At 38.0% G+C, this 20,250-nt stretch overlaps 1 protein-coding gene across 1 annotated transcript; it reads right to left on the bottom strand.

The window, feature by feature from the left end:
* Window positions 1–1,958: 1,958 nt before the first annotated feature.
* LOC131051931 (zeatin O-glucosyltransferase) lies at window positions 1,959–3,774 on the bottom strand. Its single transcript, XM_057986533.2, has one exon. It carries the CDS (start codon window positions 3,702–3,704, stop codon window positions 2,298–2,300), a length of 1,407 nt encoding a protein of 468 aa, XP_057842516.1. The 5' UTR covers window positions 3,705–3,774; the 3' UTR covers window positions 1,959–2,297.
* Window positions 3,775–20,250: the final 16,476 nt, after the last annotated feature.

Genomic DNA, 20,250 nt, shown 5'->3' with positions numbered 1-20,250 from the left:
CTTGGTTTTAGCGAGCTATGGTTGTTATATAAAGGTTTGGTCCTCTCCCATTTTATCTAATCAAAACTTAAACAATGTTTTCTTGGAGGGTCGTATTGATATCATAAATTTATTTAATGTGGTATGGGAGGTTCGTGGTTGATAGACCACATAGTAAATTTCATGTATTATAAGAATATATTAAAGAGAACATCTAGTATTTGTTATTTCTATGTAGAATATCATTCAAGCTTCAATTGGTTAAGAGAACTCATGAAGGTTAGCAACAACTTTCCTTGATTGATTTGTTTGTCGCAAGCTAGTTGTGTATTAATCAATTTTTTTAGTATATATTACTTTTGACTAATGAAACACCTAAGTTAATGTTGTTGATACATGTCTTGATGCTATTGCCCTACTCCTATAGTGTGCATATAGTTACCTTAACTTAAATTGTCAAATGAGTTTTTGTGAGATTAACATTTCCTCCATTTTTTCTCACAAAGTTACACATTGGCAAAAAAAATTAAAAAATTATGCAAGGTGAATTCTAGCCCCATGTAAATTTAAGTAATATTTTTTATCATTTGAATTTACTTTATGTAAATTATTACAAATTATTTTTTTCCATCACAATGGGGCCTATCACAAGAGGCAAAAATAATGAAATCACATTTGGAAATCTATACACAATGATAATATAGAATATGAGGTCATTGATCCCAATAATATTGAACATTTGAGGGAAGAAAAATCCAAAGTTAACATAGATATTTTATCATTGAAAGTGGAGATGACACTCATGAGAGAACAAATCAATGCATTGTCAAAGAGGAATTGAGTCCCTTGTGATTTATATATAATTTGATGGAGTGGATTCACCTAATAATAATAGAAAATATGATGACATTTCTAAGGAAAATGATTATTTTGGGTTTGACATAGATTGAAAGATGGATCATCACTTAAATAATTATATGGCTAAGCACTTCACAATAAAATGGCTCTACGAGCAATTTTTTTATCTTCACCATGTTCCTTGTCAACAAAAAATTATAATGAAAACCTTTTACTTGGAAAAACAATTCATTTTATATATCATTGACTATGTTAAGAGAAAAAAAAAAGTAAGGATTTTCTCTCACTTAGTTTTATTTCCAAGAGAAACTTAGTTCATATTATGATGACAACTTTCTGGAACGATACTTAAGCTAGCTTACCGAATTAATGCAAATAGGTACAAATTATAGTTATATTCATCAATTTTGAACTTTATATTTAAGAGTGGAGAATATTATAGAGAAAATATAAATGATTTAGTCCTAAGGATTTTTAAGGATCGCATTAAATATGATGTACACATGTTCTGTCCAAATTGTATGTCCCATGAAATGATTAAGGCAAGGCAAGTAGTTTTGGGTGAATAGAAAGGGGGAATTTCCTAGCAAGGGAGATTGGAGGACTCGTGTATCACCATTTATTCAACCTACGAAATTCACACATCAAAAAAAGGAAAAAGGGTAATGCTATAATATATTTTGCTAAAATACAAAATACTTATTTTTCTCACTTTTTATATATGTGACCAGATAAATTATTTATGTGAAGTACTCCAATGCATATTTATTGCCATCTCAATAGTTGTACACATAAGAATACTATTTCTTCACATAACAATAATAATTGAGACAATAAACACCTTATTTTATAAATGACACACTTATTAGGTACTTATAATATTTTATAGAAATAAAGATTATTTATTTCACGTTTTAATGAATATATATAAGTTTTCATTTGTTCATCTCTTAATCAACATTTGATTAGTTGTTAATTTACATATGAAGTAATTGTTGACAACAAATAATATAACTATCTTACAAGACTAAATCGTATAACCACAAATAGTATATCAACTATAATCCTTGAAGAAGATAAAGAAAACACACAAATTACTTTAAAGCAAATATAACAATAGCAAGGATCAACGGAGATACTAAATGCATTACAATAGCCTCATTATATATAAATCTTGGACAAATTTAAAAAACTGCTTAAAAAAAAAAATGGTTTCATGTAACTTCATAGAAAACTATAATTGTCAACTTCTATTTATAGAGCTCTTATTTTTAGCTCCTATAAACTAGAGTTCTTCCCATACAAGTGGGAGAAATTACCATCTTCTATTTTTAACTTCATGGAAGACTGAACTAACAATTCTCCTCATACGACTCCTCATACAAAATGTTGAAATTAATATACCAATAGAGCTTACCCAATTATTAACCCCTTTTCCTTACTTCCCAATTATTAAACCCTCACAAAGATTCAGAAAAGTGATGGAGAAGAGAATCCATATCCTTCCACGAAGACCCTCCATCGCCTACGGCCTTTCGAGCTTCGCTTCTCAATTCCTGCGCCCTCTTTCTCACTTGCATTCCCTCCTCGCTTCTCATCAATCGTTTCACTGCTTTCTCAACCTCCTCTGAACTCACCAACTCGTTTTCCTCTGCATTTTTCCATTCTTTCACTTCCACGCCCGCTTTCAATTCCCGAGTGATTAGAGCCGAATTGGCAAACTGATCGCAATGTAGAGGCCAGGTCAGCATGCCCACACCGGCGCTGATACTCTCCACTGTCGAATTCCACCCGCAGTGCGTTAAAAACCCACCCGTCGACTCGTGAAATAGGATGTCAAGCTGAGGCGCCCAATTCCTCGCAATAAAACCACGTCCCTCTAATCGCCTCTCGAATCCATGTTGCAGAAACTTGCAAGCCGAGTCGAACTGTGCTTCCATCGAGGAATGGGCCCCGTCCGCAATCCTGAGCACCCACAAGAAAGGCTGACCGCTGCGTTCCAATCCGTCGGCCAGTTCCCCGATCTGTGTCGCCGAGAGAGAAGACATACTGCCGAATGAAACGTACAGAACAGAAGCTGGAGCCCGTTTATCTAACCATCTCATGCACTCCGTGTCCGCCTGTAATTGCAACCGCCGTTCATCATTGAAGAAGGCCTGCGGAAGAAGAGGACCCACACTCCACACAGGTTTCCCACCGAAGACTAATTCCTCTCTTCCCCGGGGAATGAATTCTGATTCCAGTGCGGTGAATGTGTTTATGATATATCCCTTGGCATGCTCAAAGAAAGAGCTTTGACGCCTAATATTTTTAATCGATCTTTCGGGAAAGCAACGCTTCAATGATATGTTAACAGGGGACAAACCCCATGTCTCATCACTTACCCGTTTTAACCACAGGTTAAAATAAGCTCCAACGGGGATAAAGAGATAGGCAGGGATTGAGTATTTGGTAGCCACAGTCTGGATCCATCCCATAGCCGAGTCGTGGACTATAACCACTCTGTTATTGTTCTCGGAGCAGATAGTGCTCAGCAGCTGATCAACATGAGACCCTAGCTGATCCTCCACAGCTTCAAAGAAAGGAATCAAATGAAGTGGAAACATATGAGAGCTCTGAGCATCAATATCTTCACCTGAGAGATGGGGCATTGGCAATTCCTTGAAACGAATATCGAAGTTGTGAAGATCCCATCCCTGAACACGGCTGCGGACTTGGTGAATATGGGTGGAGGTTGCCACGAACGATACGGTTGCTCCTCGTTGGGCGACAACTCTGGAGAAATGAAGGAGCTGATTGAGGTGTCCCTGTGCGGGGAGTGGCACCACCACAACTTGCATTCTCCCACCATTTCCATCTCCACCCATCGTTCCCAAAGCAATCTCAATTCATGGCCTTACAATAAAACGAACTTGTATCCTTATCTTCAATTATGACAAATCCAATGGTGTACATTGAGAAAATACGAGTGCCATCAAGATATTTGTTTCCTAATAAAACTCAAACTCTCTACCTTGGCGTTTCCTTTCATTAACAAATGGTCGCCCTTAAACCGCAGACACGGTCAGTCCTAAACTTCATACATTAAGCAACATATTAAGTCTAGATAATGTTAATCAATTCTGAGTGTTTTACACTTCTAAGCCTAAAAGTGTATTCTTAATGTGACCACACATATTAAGCAACATGTTAAGTCTAGAAAATATCATATAACTCTCAGTGTTCAACACTTTCAAGCCTAAAAATGTAAGCTTAGTATGTGTGATTTAAGTCATTCCATAATGTATCAATTATTAATATGATAGCTTGAAGACTAAATAGATAAAGACTTTCTTTCTTAAAAATAATTGATGTTATCACTTACAAAGTCATTATTTTATTTTTACAAATTATATACAAGATTGGGTTCTTAATGTTAAAATGATGCATTATCATTTTTAAAATAATAGAATTAATAATATACTCATATAAAACTCATATTTATAATAAATAAAATAAAATTGATTTTATTATAATTTATGTGTTTTATATAAGTATTTTAATCATTGTTATATTATATTTAAAATTAATCATATGTTCATAACGTATCTTGATATTTGCTTTCATCATTATATTAATCTTTTGGTGGCCACACTTGCATCGCATGTGAACTAATCTTTTAGATAAATTATATTTATTTAATTAATTAAATTCAACAAGTAATATATTCTATCAATCATCAAATCAATTATATAAATTGTATTTACTTAATTAATGTAGTTTCTTGCATCTATTTCCATTAAATCATTAAATAATATATTTATTCAATAAATTAAAGTAAAGCCACAAATACTATTAGAATGGTCCTCTAATGAGACAATCATGTTCCATTCACAACTAAAAATTAAAACAAATACAAATCATAACATAACAAATAGAATCAATCTTAAATCCTAGACACCCATTTTCAATTAACATCTATCCAAATCTAAACAACTTTCAATCTCACTTTTACTTTATTCAATAATCTCAACCTTACATACACCAACTAATAGCATTTAAGTCATCTTCTCTCAATCTCAAATTTAAAATTCTTCTCATTCAATTCCAATAATTCATTTTGAACCAATCTTAACCCTTCACATCAAATATATAAATCTCACATTTATCAATCCATTTGAAAGAAGGGTAATATATAAATCTCACATTTATCAATCCATTTGAAAGAAGGGTATATTTATAAAGAAAAGGTAAATTGTATAATTTGAATTGTTATATTTTTATAATAATATATATATGACATTAGAGATATATAATAACTATAAAAAAATATAATAAATTATTCTATAAAGAAAAATAATTTAGGTTATAATTTTTTAATAAAAATTATATTAATTTAAAATTATTTTTCATTTAAGGGATGAAGCGAGACAATACATCAAGTTGTTCGCGAAGGTCAATTGGATTCTCTTCCCTGAGGTTTAGAATGCGAATAAATAATTATATACTCAATGTAAATATATAAAATATATTATTATAATTTATATAGAGATTTAAGATGAAGGGCATACTTAATGTTGATGAAGTGTATTGAGAGCAAGCCTGCATGCAATAAAAAATGATATAATATGGAAATAATATTGTCTAAAGAAAATTTGAGTAGTGAGCCCAAGGGAAATTTAGACAATGGAATGAGAAAACACATTTATGTTTGAGGGAGGACTTCATATTAATGTTTTTATAGCAATTTGACCTAGTCAATATTTTTAAAGTATAAGAATCAATATTAATAAATTATAATACATTCACAATCATTTATTTCATATAATTTTTTAAATTATCACATCCATATCTTTTTTTAAAATTAATAACAATATTGATTTTTTTGTCAAAACTTTAAGAAGCACAAATAGTTATAATCATATTATTAAATCTTACATGTAAAAATTATATAAAACTATCCAAATTTATAATGCTTGATTAATAAAATGACAAATATATATTTAGTTAATAACACCTTTGCATTCTATTATTATTATTTGAGAAATAATACATTGTAAATAAGTCATATCTGAACCAAAGATGGACTAGTCTTATAGAGGCCACAAGCTTAGTGATAGAGCACACCAAAAACAAATAGAAGGTCCTAGGTTTGAGTCCTAGCTACTCCATGGAAATCTTAATATGATATTAGACCTAGGGGAAGCTAAGAGCTCCAAATGTTTTATAAAATGTCTCAAGGAGAGTGTTGGAAATAAGAGACATTAGAACCAAAGAAGGGTTGATCTTATATAAGACCTAATTATACCAAACATTCAATAGATTATAATAAAGAAAGTGCATAAAAATAAAAGCTGATTGAGGTCATTTGTGTGGGGAGTGGCACCATTTCCATCTCTAACCATTGCTCCCAAAGCAACTTAAATTCACTAGTCTACACTAAAAAGGAACTTGAATCCCTTATTCAAACCAATAAAGATGATTGATTTACACTAACAAATGAAATTACAGAGCTAGGCATCTTACAGGTCGAAGATATTTGTTCACTAGTAATACCCTTTTGCCATGATGCTTTTTTAAATATTATGGGCTTTGTCCTTTTCTCCCGACACTTCTTAACGTTAAAAGAATTGCGACTTAGTGCATAAATGGTATGTGACTGGACATGTATTAAATACAAGAACAAGAGTGAGCGACTTTTACTTGCAAATATGTTGTATAAGTTTTATATTAAAATATTTTATATTTTTGTAACTTAAACAAATTTTTTTTCTAAAGGTTGTATTTATATTATAAATTCATTTAATGTGGTAAGGGAGGTTCATGGTTGATGGACCATGTAGTCATTTAGATTTATTATAAGAATACACTAGTAATCAATTCATTAATTCAATGGACATGTTGATTATTTTTTTGGAGAGTTTTTTTTTAATAATACTTTCATTACATGTAAACATAATAGTATCATTTATATATTAAGCATTATATTGGTGGACATAGAGTGGATCTAGTATTTGTTTTGTATGTAGTATATTTGTTGGTGGAATTATTTATTCATGTTGGATATAATTACACCTTACTTAAGTTGACTTAGGACAATGCATCTCATAGTAGTTTGCATATGAGACACTTGGGGAAGTGTGCACATAGGGATGATGTATGTAGGAGAAATTCCACTTTTTGTGGTCTTACCTTGTTGTTACATTCCACCTTCGATGGGTGATCCACCTCATGTGGAATATTTTATTATTTCTCCTACCTACCCTTGATTCTCATTTAACCACATGTCATGATTGTGTGGTTACATATCCATATTGTCTAAGTGCCTTTATAAGCAGACCCATCTTTCATTGTATGTAATGATCCAGTTGATCTCATTTTGCTATTGATTAGAATACAGTTTATTCTTATCAAATATTTTGTCTCTCTTTTGTGTTATTCAATGTTCTCTCGATCTTAGCTATTTTCAATAAATTTTTACATGGTATTAGAGCCGTTGGGGCTTCATTGAATAGTCTTTTTGGAGAGCTTTCGGAGCTTTGCATTTTTGGATCTAGGGCACTACACATTTTGGGGGCATCCTATGGCGATTTTGACCTCACCATTGAGTTCGGGAGGTCATTTCCATGAATTTTGAGTATAAATTCGGCCATTTTTGGATAAATTTGATTTTGGGGCTTGGAGGAAAAATTTGACTATCTCGAGTTTTTTGAAAAAAAACAATTTTAAACTTTTTCTGGGAAAATTGTAATTAATTCTTTTTTTTAATTTTCACAATTTTTAATATGTAAAAAATTTTATTTATTCAAAAAAAACAAAAAAAAAAATATTTTACGAGGGGGGATACCTCACCCACCCCCCTAACCCAACCCCTATCGTACCACAGATTTAAATTTTGCAGGGAATATTTTTTTTGGGCGCCCCGTCACCCTCTCTTTCCGACATCACTGCTTACCTTTTCCAGCTTGTACTTTCGGGTCCCCACCAGCTCCCAGCTGCTCTGATTTTCGGTAGCCTCTGTTGCTGGCTCCACCACTCTACCAGACTATGCCAACCTCTCCGCTGCCCATGTTGGTTTCTTGGATTTACTACTCGGCTCCTCCTCTAGCGTACACATCGCAACCTCCTCTCCAACGGCACCACTGATGATCTTCTCCTTACCACAAGCAATCTTTCCACGCATCGACTTGTCATTAGCCTAGGCTACTACAGCACGCGACACTTCATAGGACGCTTTGACACCTCATCGCGCCACATGGGATGGACCAGTCACTACCTAGCAGACACGTGGCAAATTTTCATTCAGTTCATGCAACGCCCACATGGCACCATTTAATTAGTCCACACGATACAGTCGTACACCCTATCAGTAAGTCGAGTCAGAGAGCCACATAGATTTTTGTACTGCAATGCGGATGAATAGTCACCAACCAAGTCAGCACTCTATTAGCAGCCACATGGCTTGCCACATCATTGTTTGTATGCCCAGTCAGCCAGCACAGTCATTCGATGATGTCAGCATCTGTATAGATGACATCATCATCCATACACGGGACAGTGGGAGCAACAATTTGGTGACGGCCAGAAGGCCATCAAATTTAACCTAGTATTTTGCTGACATCAACACTGCATCAACTCATTTTGAAAAAATTTCAGCCCCTTCCCATTGAGCTTTTTGGTTTTGCAGGCCAACTTTGGAGGCCCGTAACTTGCTCATTTTAGCTCCTTTTTTGGTGCAATTTTCTTTGATTTGGGCTAGTTTTTCGTGCTCTTCATAGTGGTGGTGGAATTTTATGATTTGATGGACAATTTTTTCACAATTTGCAACTTTTCATGACTATACCTGTCCAATCCTCAATTTTGTAACTTCAAAGGCTTCGTTCGGAGTCATACAACCTCCTTTTCAGGTGTCATTTTTTTTTTAAAGTGCATGATATTTTGTCTACTTTCATAATCTACCATTAGTTTGCAGTGATTTTGAGTTGAAATCGTACTTTCAGTATTTGGTTAATTTTGGCCTATTTGCTACTTGTATTTTGCTTGGATCTCAATTTCGATCACTTGCAGTATTTGTTGGGGTCTCTTTTAGCCTATTTGAGGCAGTTGTAAGGTTGAAATCAGAAGTCCACTTTTCCCTTCTTTGCAAGTGTCTCATTGTACATGTGCTAAGTATAAAGTGCCAAATCATTATTTTCTATTTTATTTTATTTTTTTTTTTTGGGGGGGGGTTCTTGATTGAGTAATTTTGGGGGTGTCTTCTATAATTTTTCCTCTCTTTTCTTAGTGCTCTTTCTTTTTGTTTCTATGGGTTCTCCTAAATTTCCACTTTTAACTCCACATAACTATGCTTCATGGAAAATTGATGTATGGAGTAAGCTAATGCAAAAAAGGATTAACTCGCTATAATGATGGAACTATAACCGCACTAGTTGATCCTAATGCTCACATGGAATGGCTCACTAAGAAAATTATGGTTGTTGGTACATTGAGGAAATACATATCAAAGGATCTCATCTTTCACATTTACAAGTGTAAAACAGTTAAGGAAGCATGGGATGTCTTGGGAAAATTGTATGGGCAAATTGATGAGATTAGAGGCTATCAACTTGATAATGATCTCACCATGTTGGATCCCAAGAACTTTGTTACAATTCAAGATTATGTTACCAAGGCAAATGAGCTAAGAGCGCAGCTGAAGGATTGTGGCATTGACAAGAAGGATGCGCAGTTGGTCTACAACCTTTTGGGAAAGCTTTCATCAGAGTATGCAGCATTTGTTTCTAGCTTCCAAACTCGTCACTTGATAGTGGGTAGCTCCTTCATTATGCCTACATTTAATACATTCACATAAATGTTGATGTTGGAGCAATCTAAATTGTTCAGCATGGGGACTCTCAAGCCTTCCAAATCTAAGGCTTTGGTGGCAAGGATTCCAACAAGAAGCGGAAGTAGTCTAAGCCTAAGATACAACAAGATAAAGAAAAATCTTCCTCTCCACAACAAAAGGACTCTTCTTCTTCACCCAAGGGAAAATCATATAAGGAGAGGTTTTCTTCTTACTGCAAGAAGATTGATCATGATTAGCAACATTGTCGCACTAAGCAGATTGATGAGTTGACCAACATCCTCAAGAATAACAACATTATTTACCATACGCTTATAAGAAGAAGGATTCATATCCTTCCTCTTCCTCTCAGTCGAAGGTAAGGGACAATCTATTTGTGCTACTAGAAGTCATGATTTGGGGAGATGGCTTCTAGATTCAGGGGTTTCTCATCATATGGCATCTTTGCAGTCTATGTTCTCTTCATTTGAGCCTTGCACCATGGCACATATTTTGATGGGCAATCATACATACATGAATGTGATTGGGAAATTATCTATTGTCATTGGGGATAACTCCTTCCATGATGTGTTGTGTGTACCTCATTTGAAAAATGATCTCCTTTCCATATATCAAATCACTCATGGAGCAACAAGGAAAAGTGTGGAGTTCACACTTGAATCAATTATCATTAGAGACTTGGATAATAGAGATATTATTGCTAGAGGGGTGGTGGATCATGCATCTCAGTTATATTCCTTTGCAAATTTTGTTCATATTGATGAGGATGATTCTTCACATGATGATCACACTTCTTGTGATGATTTAGATTTCAAGGAGAACTTTGGGTACTTGAACTTGGGGATTCTCACATGTGATCCCATTCTTGAACCTTGCATTTCATCTTCTCCTCTTGATATCACATCACCTATTGTATCTGATGATGCAAATCATGTGACATATTTTCCTTCTTGTGATTCAATGCAACAAGATATATCTTGTCTTCCAGCTTCAATTTCTTGGGATGACTACTTGACAGACATTGCAGGTTTATGTATGGAGTCCTACATTGCATATTTGGGAGTCATCATTGATGACATTCATCTTCTCTTTGATGAAGATGATCCTTCTTTGATTGTTGTGAGGGAAAGCTCCAACTCTCTTGTTCATTCCCTACATGATCATTCTTTCGAGGTTGACATGATTGTGGATTATTATGTACAACATTTGGAGGAGGTCTCTCTACCCTTAGAGGAGACATGTGAATCTTTGGATCTTGTTCTACATTCATCTTCACTAGATTTTGGAGTGCCTTTTTCAGCAATGTGAACTAGTACACCTAACTTGGAGGGGGTAACTTTCAGCATCGACATGGGAACACTTGCGCAGTTTTCAGAGACTCCATGCATCATGAATTTTTTTCCTACATCTTCCCTTCATGATTGGGGAGACTTCATGGATACAACTTTGGTTTTGTTTCTTTGCAAAGGGAGGAACATTGTTCGACGATCATGGAGTAGTTTCTTCATTCAATTTCAAGCTTCTACTATTGGTCCAAATTCTATATTGAGGGAGGCTACTTGGTCTCTCTTCTTCTCTCTTATGGGGGGTTCTTTTTCCTCACATGCGGTTTTATCCTTTTCATAATTCTTTGAGAGTTCTTTGTATTGTTTTCAGGCTGGTCGAGAGGGGAATTGTTCAGGCTGGTCGAGTTGGGATTGTTTGTGCGGGGTGCACCACCAAAATTGTGTAGGGGCATATGCCTGGGAAATGGATGTCTTGAGGTGGCCTTACTCGGTTGCGTGCACGGTGCACTCTCTCACGGCATGACTATCACGATCATGGACGGTTCAATGGTTTTCAGGTAAAGGGTTCTATATGGGATGTTCTTCCCAAGCTCCTGTGAACCGATGCCCCTTGTCATCGTGCTCTAGCCCGGGGAGGGTCCTGTTTCCCCATCGGGAGGGTCGTAGTGGTCACGAAGAATGGTCACCCAAGTCGCGCTTGGAGGGGAATGATTTGTATATCGGTCGAGATGTACTCGTTTGTGCGGGTTGCACCACAACATGTGTGTAGGGGGCATATACCTGAGAAATGGATGTCTTTGAGTGGCCTTACAATTGAGGTGGTTTCATGCACAATTTTGCCTATTGAGATAGACGCATCGTGATCATTGTTATCCTCAAGTTTGTGGGTAAAGGGTTCCATACATGACCCTCTATGAGCTGGAGCATGATGACAAGGGGCGTCCATTCACAAGAGCCTAGGAAGAACATCCTATACATAACCCTTTACCCGAAAACCACCGAACCATCGATGCTCACAATATTCATGGCATGAGAGAGTCTGTGCACGTGATCGAGTAAGGCCACTCAAAGACATCCATTTCCCAGGCATATGCCCCCTACAGACTTTTGGTGGTGCACCCCGCATGAACAATCCTGTCTCGACCAGCCTGAACAATTCCCCTCTCAAAGGAAGGCCTCGATCGTAATCATCCATGACAAGTAGCTCGATAAGGCATGAACCACCCATGAGAACCAGAGCATGACGATGCGGAGTCTCAGTTCACAAGAGCCTAGGAAGAACATCTTGTACGGAACCCTTTACCCAAAAACCTCTGAACCGGACATGCTCGCGACAATCATGTCATGAGAGAATGCAACATGCACAAGACTGAGTAAGGCCACTCAGAGACCTCCATTTCCCAGGTATATGCCCCCTACGCACATTTGGTGGTGCACCTCACACGAAAAATCCCACCTCGACCCCGTAAACAAGATTTTTTGTGTCGAAGAGGTACCCCCCCATTGTCGAAGATGAAGAAGAAGTCATCAGTGAAATTGTAGCATGCTTTTGTGCAAATTCCCAAACAATGCCTCTCTACCCTCTGTCGAAACACTCAGCATTGCTTCTCCCCAAGATGAGCTTCTCCTCATAGGAAATTTTGCTCTTATCCGGGCACATTTGTGTGACCGAGTTTTAAAATGAAACCTCCATGGGACATGGAAAAGACTCGAGAAGAGAGCTCGCGGGAGAGAGAAGTCATTTCACAAAGTCGGACTAGAGTCAAGCTCAATAGGGTCTTCTTTCCTCGCTAATTTTGCAGAGCCCCGTTCCCTTAGATATGGTTTCACTAGATAGTAGATAGGGACAATGGGAATCTTGTTAATCCATTCATGCATGTCACTAATTAGATGACGAGGCATTTGGCTACCTTAAAAGAGTCATAGTTACTCCCACCATTTACCACCGCTTGGTTGAATTTCTTCACTTTGACATTCAGAGCACTAGGTAGAAATCACATTACATCAGCATCTGCAAGGACCATCACAATGCTTTGTTTTAATTAAACAATCAGATTCCCCTTGTTTGTACCAGTTCTGATTCAGTTGTTCATCGCCTAAGAAAATTCCCCTAAAGGGAGCGCCCTATGTCCATCACCCAATCGACACACGACGACCCGCCCTCACCACGGTAGCAACTCAGGCAGGCCACCAACAGCCCATGGGTTCGAGGCATAGACCCCTAAGCCCAGCCCTCAAAGCCAATCCTTTTCCCAAAGTTACGGATCCATTTTTCCCACTTCCCTTACCAACATTGTTCTATTGACCAAAGGTTGTTCACCTTGGAGACCTGATGCGGTTATGAGTATGACTGGGCATGAATAGTACTCGGTCCTCTAGATTTTTCAAGGGTCGGCGAAGGCGCATTGGACACCATAGGACATGTGGCGCTCTTCCAGCTGCTGGACCCTATCTCTAGTTGAATGATTTTAGGGTGGGTTGGCTGTTAAAAAAAAAAAAATTATCTTCCTGGGGCCCTCGCTGACGTCTCCGAATTTCCTAACATTGTCGTCCGCCACTACATCCCGGTACAGGAATGTTAACCTAATTCCCTTTTGATGATCGCACAAAGTACACCCTTGAAATAGGGCTTCCCCATCTCTTAGGATCGACTAGCCCATGTCCAAGTGTTGTTCACATGGAACCTTTCCCCACTTCAGTCTTCACAATTCTCATTTGAATATTTGTTACTACCACCAAGATCTGCACTGGGGTCGGTCACCCTAGGCTCACGCCCAGGGTTTCGCAACAACCTCTGCGTCCTCCTACTCATCGGAGCCTGGCACTTGCCCCAATGATCGAGTATAGGTTGCGCGCTTCAGCGCCATCCATTTTTGGGGCTAGTTGATTTGGCAGGTGAGTTGTTACACACTCCTTAGCAGATTTCAACTTCCATGACCACTGTCCTACTATCTTAATCAACCAACACCTTTTGTGGGATCTGGGTTAGCATGCAATTTGGCACCGTAACTCAGCTTTTGGTTCATCCCACATCATCCATTCTGCTTACCAAAAATGGCCCACTTGGAGCTCACGATTTCGTGGTGCGGCTCAACGGAGCAGCTGCGTCGCCTTACCTACATAAAGTTTGAGAATAGGTCGAGGACATTACGCCCCCAATGTCTGTAATCATTTGCTTTACCCAATATAACTCACACATGAGCTCCATCTATCCTGAGGGAAACTTCAGAGGAAACCAGCTACTAGATTGTTCGATTAGTCTTTCACCCCTATACCCAAGTCAGACGAACAATTTGCACGTCAGTATCGCTACAAGCCTCCACTAGATTTTTCTTTGGCTTCGTCCTGCTCAGGCATAGTTCACCATCTTTCGGGTCCCAATAGGTGTGCTCGCACTTGAACCCTTAACAAAAGATCAGGGTTGATCGACGGTGCACCCCCTGAGAGGGGATCTCGCCAGTCATCTTCCTTGTGTCTCACGGGTTTCCCAACCCACCAACTTGCACACATGTCAGACTCCTTGGTCCATGTTTCAAGACGGGTCGAATGGAAAGCCCGCTAGCCAGCACCACGAGCACGCAAGTGCCCGAGGGCTCGCCTTGGTAGGCGTGCACTTCACTCCTCAATCATCATGACGAAGGTACAATGCGACAAGAAGGCTACATTGGCACGCCCACTGAGCCGAGTAGTGGACCGGCTGATGTCATTCCACATACGACTGGGGCGCATCGTCGACCTCCATCTTCTTCCCTCCCGATAATTCCAAGCACTCTTTAACTCTCTTTTCAAATTCCTTTTCATCTTTCCCTCACGGTACTTGTTCACTATCGGTCTCTTGCTCGTATTTAGCCTTGGACGGAATTTACCACCCGATTAGGGCTGCATTCCCAAACAAACCGACTCGCTAACAACGCCTCATGGTGCAGCAGGGTTTAGGCTTCATGGGGCTCTCACCGTCTCTAGCATCCCCTTCCAGGGGATTTGGTCCCAGTCTATCATTGAGGATGCTTCTATAGACTACAATTCGACTTTCATTCCATGGAGACCCAAAATCTAGACAGAGGCTCCCGAGACAGAGAGCCAACGCATAGCAATCAATTTTCTCAAACGTTCAGGGACCAAAATCACTTGCGAATAGGGAAATCCGCCAAGCAACCCAAAAGCTAGATGGGGGCTCGAATCGTATCATCTAGGTGGTCCACAACAAGTAGGTGTTGGATCGACTACATGTGCTAAATCATTCCACAAGATGATTCAATACCGAGAATGGATAGAGATTCTCAGAGAGCGCCCAAATAGTATTCAAGTGACTTGTCGTGTCCCTCACAATCGAAAAATGGTGGTGCATGTTTATATATCTGAGAAATCCAACCTTTTGAGCACCAACGTCGGTCGGGATAGAGGGGCACAAGGGGAGATGAATGAGTCAACACAGTCCCCTATATAAGATATTTGTCTGATTCTCACACATCCGAAAATTGGTCATCAAATCGGGCAACAACCCAAACTTCCAACTTTCATCCCAAAAAGCCCAAAAGCTATCTAAAACGTTCATGGTTGGAACTCGATCGCGGTTATACCAGTCCGCCAAGAAACCCAAGAGCTAGATGGGAGCTCTAGTTGAATCACCTCTATGGCCATGGAAAGAATGTGTTGGAGCGACTACCAGTGCCGAACCATTCGGTAGGTTGAGTCCATACTGAGGCCGCATAGAGATTCTTGAAGAGCTCCTGCATAGCAATCAAGAGACTTGTCGTGTCCCCAAAATCAACAAATGTTGGTCTCTCTTTTTTTTTCGGGGGGGGGTGGGGGGGTTCCCATTGGGTTTTTCTCTCTTTTACCGCTTTATGAGAGATTACATTTGCATTTGTACATGGGTACCTAGCATGACCTTATAGTCGAGACCCATCTTGCTTTCTTAGTTGCATTGTAGACTTAAGTGCATTCTCCTAAGTTTCACTTAAGGGGCGGTGTTGGTGTAATTATTTATTCATGTTTGATATAATTACACCTTACTAAAGTTGACTTAAGATAATGCATCTCATAGTAGTTTGGATATGAGACACTTGGGGAAGTGTGCACATAGGGATGATGTATGTACGAGAAATTCCACCTTTTATGGTCTTATCTTGTTGTTGCATTCCACCTTCGGTGGGTGATCCACCTCATGTGGAATACTTTATTATTTCTCCTACCTACCCTTGTTTCTCATTTAGCTACATGTCATGATTGTGTGCTCGCATATCCATATTGCCTTGCCTTTATAAGCAACCTCATTTTTCATTGTATGTAATGATCCAATTGATCTCATTTTGCTATTGATTAGAATACAATTTATTCTTATCAAATATTTTGTCTCTCTTTTGTGTTGTTCAATGTGCTCTTGATCTTGGCTATTTTCAACAAATTCTTACAATATCATTCAACTTTCAATTGTGTGAGGGAAGAAAGAGCCAAAGTTAAGGTGGATATTTTATCATTGAAGGTGGCGATGACAGTCATGAGTAAATCAATGCATTATGAACGAGAATTGAGTCCCTTGTGATTGATATGGGTATGTGCAGGATCATGGTGTGCCAAAACAGGCCCTTAAGTGGCAATGAAATTTCAAAAAATTAGAGTTATGCAACTTGACATGAAAAATTGAATAAGTTATGAACATTATTTTTAAAATATGTAAGAAGAGAATCTATAGAAAATTGAATGCAATTTCTAAGCTACTAGTTGTTTTTTGAAAAAAAAAATCCTATTTGATGAAAATTTCAAATTTCAATGCAGTGGTACAAAAATTTCAGGAAAAAGATAAGAAGTAGGTGTATGTCTGACCACCCTAATCACAATCAAATCATAATATTTTTTCAAAAGATTTATAATATAAGTATTAGACTCATTTCCGGATGTGACATATTTTTTTATAATTTTTTATAAAGTAAATAATTATTTATGATTTTTTTACTACAGCTTTTCAGAAATTCAGAAACTCCTACATCTGACCACCTTAACTTGGTCAAAACCTTATGAAATTCAAGTTTTTTTTTAATTTTTCCCTATAGTAGATGAAGCATAGGATGTGACGCATGTTTCAGATTCAAAAAATGTTATGCGGTTTGAAAGTTATGAGTATTTTTCAATCAGTCTATCAATCAGGACTTTTGTCAGACTTCAATTAGAAAATAAATAATAAATATTTATTAAAGTCAAAATAAGACAAGCCATATATTGTTGGAAAGTTGAGAACATCCTTTAAAAACCCTTTTCGTTTTATCAATTTTGGCTATAAAAAAAGTCTTCAGCCACTAGTGTAAAGTCTGAAAAATCAAGGAATATTGAAAAACACGTTTTTTCAGTTGACTTTCCAGGTTTGTCACTTCCAATCCAAATCCCAAAGAAAACCCGAACCAAAAGATGGAGGGAAAAAATTATGTTTTAAAATTGGATATCTATTTTTGAAAGAATAAAAAAAAAAAAATTAGTAATTTGGGCATAACTTTTGCGTTTTATATCGAAATTTTGACTTTTTACAGGCGTTGGAAAGGTAATTAAGAGATCTATGATATGGAATAGGTATATTTTCAATTATTTTTTTTAAAAAATAATTATAGTTCATTTAAATTCATCCTTCATTTTTAAAACATAAAAAACTCATGACTTTTTCATATGATTTCCCTATTGCATGAATTTTTGTAACAATCATCTCAAAATAAACTAAATAAGTAATTAATTAATAATAGAAAATTTATGAATTTTATTGAGTTCGATAAATTTTGATAAACCATGTTACCTATATTTGTTCCTTTCTCCACCTCTCTCTCCTAAACCTATCGCTCCATCTATTTGTTTCTTCCTCCCTCTCTTTTATCCATATTTATACATCTCTCTCTAGACCTATATCTCTAACTATCAATGAATACCTCATTCAATCTCTACAAGGTGCTTATATTTCTACCTCTTCATAATTTCCTCCTCTATGTCACTCTCTCTTCCCTAAGATCTAGACTAGTCTCTTTGCATTTCCTTCTCATCTCTAGCAACAAAATTCAGAGGGGACAAGGAGAGGTGTAGGGAAGTATCAAAAAAGGAGAGGGGGAGAGAGGTGTGAAGGAGACATTAATTGGGGGGAAGAGAGAGTGTGAGAGAGAGCTATAGGTAATTAGGTGGAAGGCGAAGAGAGAGAGGGAGGGGGTGATTGGGGTGAAGAGAGAATGAGAGGGAGAGTTTGAGACTATTAGGGGGTAGGAGGAGAGGGGGAGAGGGAAAAGTATCAACAAAGAGAGAAGAGAGATGGGGAAAAAGGTGAAGAGAGACATAAAGAGTAATTATGGGGTGGGGAGAGGGGGAGAGGGAAGTATCTATAAACCCATAGGAGGAGAGAAGTAATCGAGGGTAATTGAGGGAAAGAAATAATGTGAGAGAGAGTTGGGTGTAATTATTGGATAATAAGAGAGGGAGAAGAGTAAGTATCAACAAAAGGAGAGAGGGAGAGAGGTGGAGAGAGGTGAAGACAGTGATAGAGAGAGCATAATTAGCAGGAGTAGAGGGGAAGAAGGAAGTATTAACAAAGAGATGGATTGGAGAGAGGGTAATCAGGGGCTCTCTCCCCATCTCTCCCCCCTCTTTCTTTGTTGATACTCCCTCCCTCTCTCTCCCCCCTCCCCTTACCCTAATTACCATCTCTCTAGACCTCTGTCTTTGAACCTCTCTCCTCATCTCTCCCTCTCTCCCTTTGTTGATACTTTCCCATCCCCTCTCTCCTCCCAACACCTAATTACCCCCAACTCTCTCTAATTCTCTCTTCCCCAAATGTCATCTCTCTATCATACCTATCCTTACCTCTAACTTTACCATATGACCCCTTAGGTGTCGTTAGGGGTCGTATGGTGTCCTAAGGGGTCATATGGTATCCTATGAACCCTTAGGACACCATATGGTGTCGTTAAAGTTTGTATGGTGTGCTAAGGGGTATAAGATATCATATAACCACTGAGGACACCATATGACCCCTAAGGTGTCTTTAGGGGTCATATTGTGTCCTAAGGGGTCATCTATGGTGTCATATGACCCCTTATGACACTATATGGTGTCATCATGGATCATATGGTGTCCTAAGGGATCATATGGTGTCCTATGACCCCTTAGGACAATATATGATCCTTTAGGTGTCGTTTGGGGTCATATTATGTTCTAACAGGTCATGTGGTGTCCTATGACCCCTTAGGATACCATATGGCATTATTAGGGGTTGTATGGTGTGCTAAGGGGTCATATTGTGTCTTAAGGGGTCATAGGATGTCATATGACCACTTAGGACACCATATGACCCATTAGATGTTGTTAGGGGTTATATTGTGTCCTAAGGGTTCATAAGGTGTCCTATGACCCCTTAGGTGTCGTTAGAGGTCATATTGTGTCCTAACAGGTCATATGGTATCTTATAACACCTTTGGATACCATATGGCATCTTATAACCCCTTAGGATACCATATGGAATAGTTAGAGGTTATATCGTGTGCTAAGGGCTCATATTGTATCTTAAAGGGTCATAGGATATCATATGACTCATTAGGACACCATATGACCACTCAGATGTCATTAGGGGTCATATTGTGTTCTAAAGGGTCATATGGTGTCTCGTGAACCTTTAGAGCACCATATGACACCTTAGGACACCATATGATGTTGTTATAAGTCTTATGGTGTCCTAAGGGGTCATATGGTGTTCTATGAGCCTTTAGGACACCATATGGTGTTGTTAGGGGTTATATGGTGTGTTAAGGGGTTATATGGTATCATATGACCCCTTAGGTATTCTTAGGGGTCATATTGTGTCCGAACAAGTCATATGGTGTCCTATGACCCCTTAGGACACCATATGGTGTCGTTGGGGGTTGTATGGTGTGCCAAGGGGTCATATTATGTCCTAAGGGGTCACAAGACATCGTATGATCCCTTAGACACCATATGATCCATTAGGTTTTTTTATGGGTCATACTATGTCCTAAGAGGTCATATGGTGTCCTGTGACCATTTAGGACACCATATGACCCCTTAGGACATTATATGGTATCGTTATGGGTTTTATGGTATCCTAAGGGGTCATATGGTGTTCTATAACCCCTTAAGACACCATATAACCCCTTAGGACACTATATGACATTGTTAGGGGTCATATTGTGTTATAAGGGGTCATATGGTGTCCTATAACCCCTTAGGACAATATATGATGTCGGTAGGGGTCATATTGTGTTATACGGGGTCATATGGTGTCTTATGATCCCTTAGGACACCATATGGTATCATTATGGA

This window comes from Cryptomeria japonica, chromosome 8 (assembly GCF_030272615.1).
Source record: "Cryptomeria japonica chromosome 8, Sugi_1.0, whole genome shotgun sequence".
In the NCBI taxonomy this organism is placed as follows: Eukaryota; Viridiplantae; Streptophyta; class Pinopsida; order Cupressales; family Cupressaceae; genus Cryptomeria; species Cryptomeria japonica.
The sequence above is the reverse complement of the archived record's forward strand: the minus strand, read 5'-3'. Positions and strand labels throughout refer to the sequence as shown.